A 3,041-nucleotide genomic window follows, 5' to 3' on the forward strand; every position below is an offset into this window, starting at 1 on the left:
AGGCGGTAGCGCTGCTTTACGCTTTCTCCAGATAAAAATGCTGGGATCCCTATTTCAGTGGCTCTCCCTAACAAAGCAGTTTAATTTGGTGTCTTTCGCAGGGATACTGTACAGCTCTCAGCTGTTTTGCTATGTTTAGCCTACTTTCTTTTCCCTTTGGCCAATCGAGAATTATTTACCATGCTTGTTATATGAACAAGTCTATTTTAAAATAATAGTGCAAGTTTAGACTTCTTTGCTGCTTTTTAATCGCACGAGCCCGTAATGTCACTTATGTCAGCAGTACATTTAGATTTGAGGGTGTGCTTTTGTCTAGAGCACACCTTCCTCTGAGGAGTTTGTGAAGTGATTTGACTACAGATAGATCAGACACATAAAATATGCTGTAGAGATACGATTGGGAGGGAACAGGATTTTTTTGGAGATAATAGGCGTCCTTGAGAAGCAAATGATGAAAGAGTGAGGTCATGGAGTGCAAGAGAATAGTAAACTTTTGAAAGTGGCTGAAATGTGTATCCTTGTGGCCAAGTGCTTTAAACCCTGCAGTGAAGAACACTGGAAAAGCATGAAGGGACTATGCTGACCTGTAACGGGAAGAAGAGCAGGGAGAGGAAAACAAGCAGGTTGCTGATTGGTATGCTGTGTTTAGGGAAGTCGAACGTGCTGGTTATTTTATCACATTAAAATCATACTGGTCTCTGACTGTAGCAAAACTTCTTTAGAACCTAACTTCTACTGAAGGGTGCAAAAACAGCAGTCGACTAATTTTTTTGCTAGATACCCATCACTGAGATTATCCATGTCTGTGTGTGTTTCTGTGTATGTATGTGTATATATACGTATGTATGTTATTTTGCAGCTTCTGATCTTCAGTTCAACTCCCGTGTCATGGATGAAACTGCTTTGTCCCTTGGAACAATAGATGTTTCCTATTTGTCCACCTCAGCAGACTGCAGTATCAGTAGATGTAAGCATTCCAGTGAAGAATGGGTAAGTAAAAATTGTGAGTATTACTGGCCATATTTATCTTAATTTTCTTCTTCAAGACTAAAGTGGGCTTGTTCTTATTATTATGGAAGATGAAGATAAGGCATCACATCTCTCATGCATGATACAGCTTGGTTTTAATTTAACTTGAAATATGAGGAGGAACCAACAGTTCAATGCTGTGCCAAAGCATAATGTTGCTGGAAAAGAAAAACCGGAACAAAACCGTTGATGCACTTACAGTCTTGTGGTGTGGTGTTAGTGATTATTTTATATAGCAGGAAATGTACAGAATCCCATCCTGGGGGAGGATGAGGTCATACAGAAAGTGAAGTAGAAAGCTTGTTGCTGTTCTAAAGGATATAGTTTCAAATATAGAACTGAAAAGGAGTGTGAAGCAAAAAACACAGTCATGTAGCCACTGGAGCTTTTCATGCCATACAAGAAAGAGGTAAGGGAAAATTTGATGGGTATAAGTAAGGAGCCTATTAAATGTCTATGTCCTGTGTTTAGTGAGTATTGGGATTCAGAAGAGACAAAGCGGGGCAGTGAACAGAGAAGGCTGAGTGGAGCAAAAAGAGCCACATGGGGGACTGGGCTGAAACTGGCTGCTTTAGAGGCATAGGTCAGGAAGAATTAGACACGGCTCTGGAGAGGAGGAGTTTGAACTTGATACAGGAGAAGAGTTGGGGACATGGTCAGAGTTGAGGGAAAGGACAGGTGTCTCGGCAGCTGGGTTTTCCATCTAGCTAGGTGTAAGTTACATCGGGCAGCAAGCTGCGGTAACCAGGAGATCTATGAGAGAATGGGATAAAGGCAGGCGAGAGAAAAGGGACAGGAAGGAGGTTCTGTAAGAAAGTGGTGGCTATCCGGGCTTGGAGGCAGGTGGAAGGAAGGCAGTATTGTCACAAACATTGTTAATTTCGGAGTTGGCATTAGGGAAGGTGGTAGGGAAGGGATTGGGCTGGGCTTAGCATCCTCGTGCTTGTTTATTTCAGATGGAAGACTCAGCCTTGGAGTAATTGCCAATTCATACTGCTTGCCAAATGTGATGTACGCACATTATAGTTTTTAGGCATCTTCAGCATTGCTTTTGACTTTCTGGTTGTTTCTCCACTGGGCTGGCTTTCTAGCTGAGTATATGACGATTTGTTTTTGTGTTGAGCAGCCCTTAGGCTGGTTTAAGGTCCTGGTTCTACCCTACTTCTCTTCTGCTTCAATGTGCTATGTTCAAACCAAAACCAAAATCTTGTTTGTTTGTTTCTGTAACTTCTTTTTTTCAGTAAAAAACTTAGAATATGTGGTTCAGGAAATGGCAATCCAATGCTCATTCTCAGGCAAGCAGTAATTCAGTAGACTTTAATGTGAACCATCAAAGTCTGTGTAAAAATTGTAGTTAAGGATTTTTTCATTATGTCCTAACAGATAATGTGTTCTCTGAATGCAGTTACTTTGAATTTTTTGGTTCTGTAGTCTTCAGGACTGCAAAATGCTAGAGAGGGCACAGTCATTGCTTTTTCATATGATTTGGCACGAAAAAAAGAGCTGAAAAAGAGCCTACAGAGTCAACAGAGTTAGTATTTTGCATACTTTCAGTCTTGCAATTTTACAGGGTGATGTCCCATTAAAGCTTAAAATACATTGCTGATGTTACAAGCACCCTTACCTTATGGAGGGTGTAATTTACTGTTAATTTCTTCCAGTTTTTCCTCAGCTGTCATTCCTTGCTGTTCTTATTAGAGTTATTTATTTTAAAATTTTGTGTGTCAGCAAATGCTGCAATGTTTAAGATACTTAAATACAACACTGGGATTGTGCTTTTATTTTTTAAAGTCACATTGTCAGGAGGTGAAGTAATTTATTTTAGAAAAATCTTGGAAAAATTTGCCTTAGTGTTAGTTTTCCATAAATTTTGGGGGCTTTTTTTTTTTTTTTATGTCTGGCAACACCTCTTACTCAGAGTTTTCACATACCCAGTAAAACATTTCTGCATATTTACAAGGTGTTTTTTCATTCTGCAGGGAGAATGTAACTCTAGGCCCACTCTCTTCCGA

General features: G+C 39.9%; 1 protein-coding gene across 1 annotated transcript in view; it reads left to right on the plus strand.

Moving 5' to 3' along the window:
- The first annotated feature begins 888 nt into the window (after positions 1-888).
- The window catches only part of GPAM (glycerol-3-phosphate acyltransferase, mitochondrial), a 26,440-nt gene continuing 24,287 nt past the window's right edge, over positions 889-3,041 (plus strand). The window contains exons 1-2 of the mRNA XM_009875052.1: positions 889-990; positions 3,009-3,041. The exon at positions 3,009-3,041 is cut by the window's right edge and continues 123 nt beyond it. Coding sequence (XP_009873354.1) covers positions 889-990; positions 3,009-3,041 — 135 coding nt within the window. The remainder of the gene's footprint in view (positions 991-3,008) is intronic.

Source organism: Apaloderma vittatum, unplaced genomic scaffold (genome assembly GCF_000703405.1).
Source record: "Apaloderma vittatum isolate BGI_N311 unplaced genomic scaffold, ASM70340v1 scaffold4158, whole genome shotgun sequence".
Classification (NCBI taxonomy): domain Eukaryota; kingdom Metazoa; phylum Chordata; class Aves; order Trogoniformes; family Trogonidae; genus Apaloderma; species Apaloderma vittatum.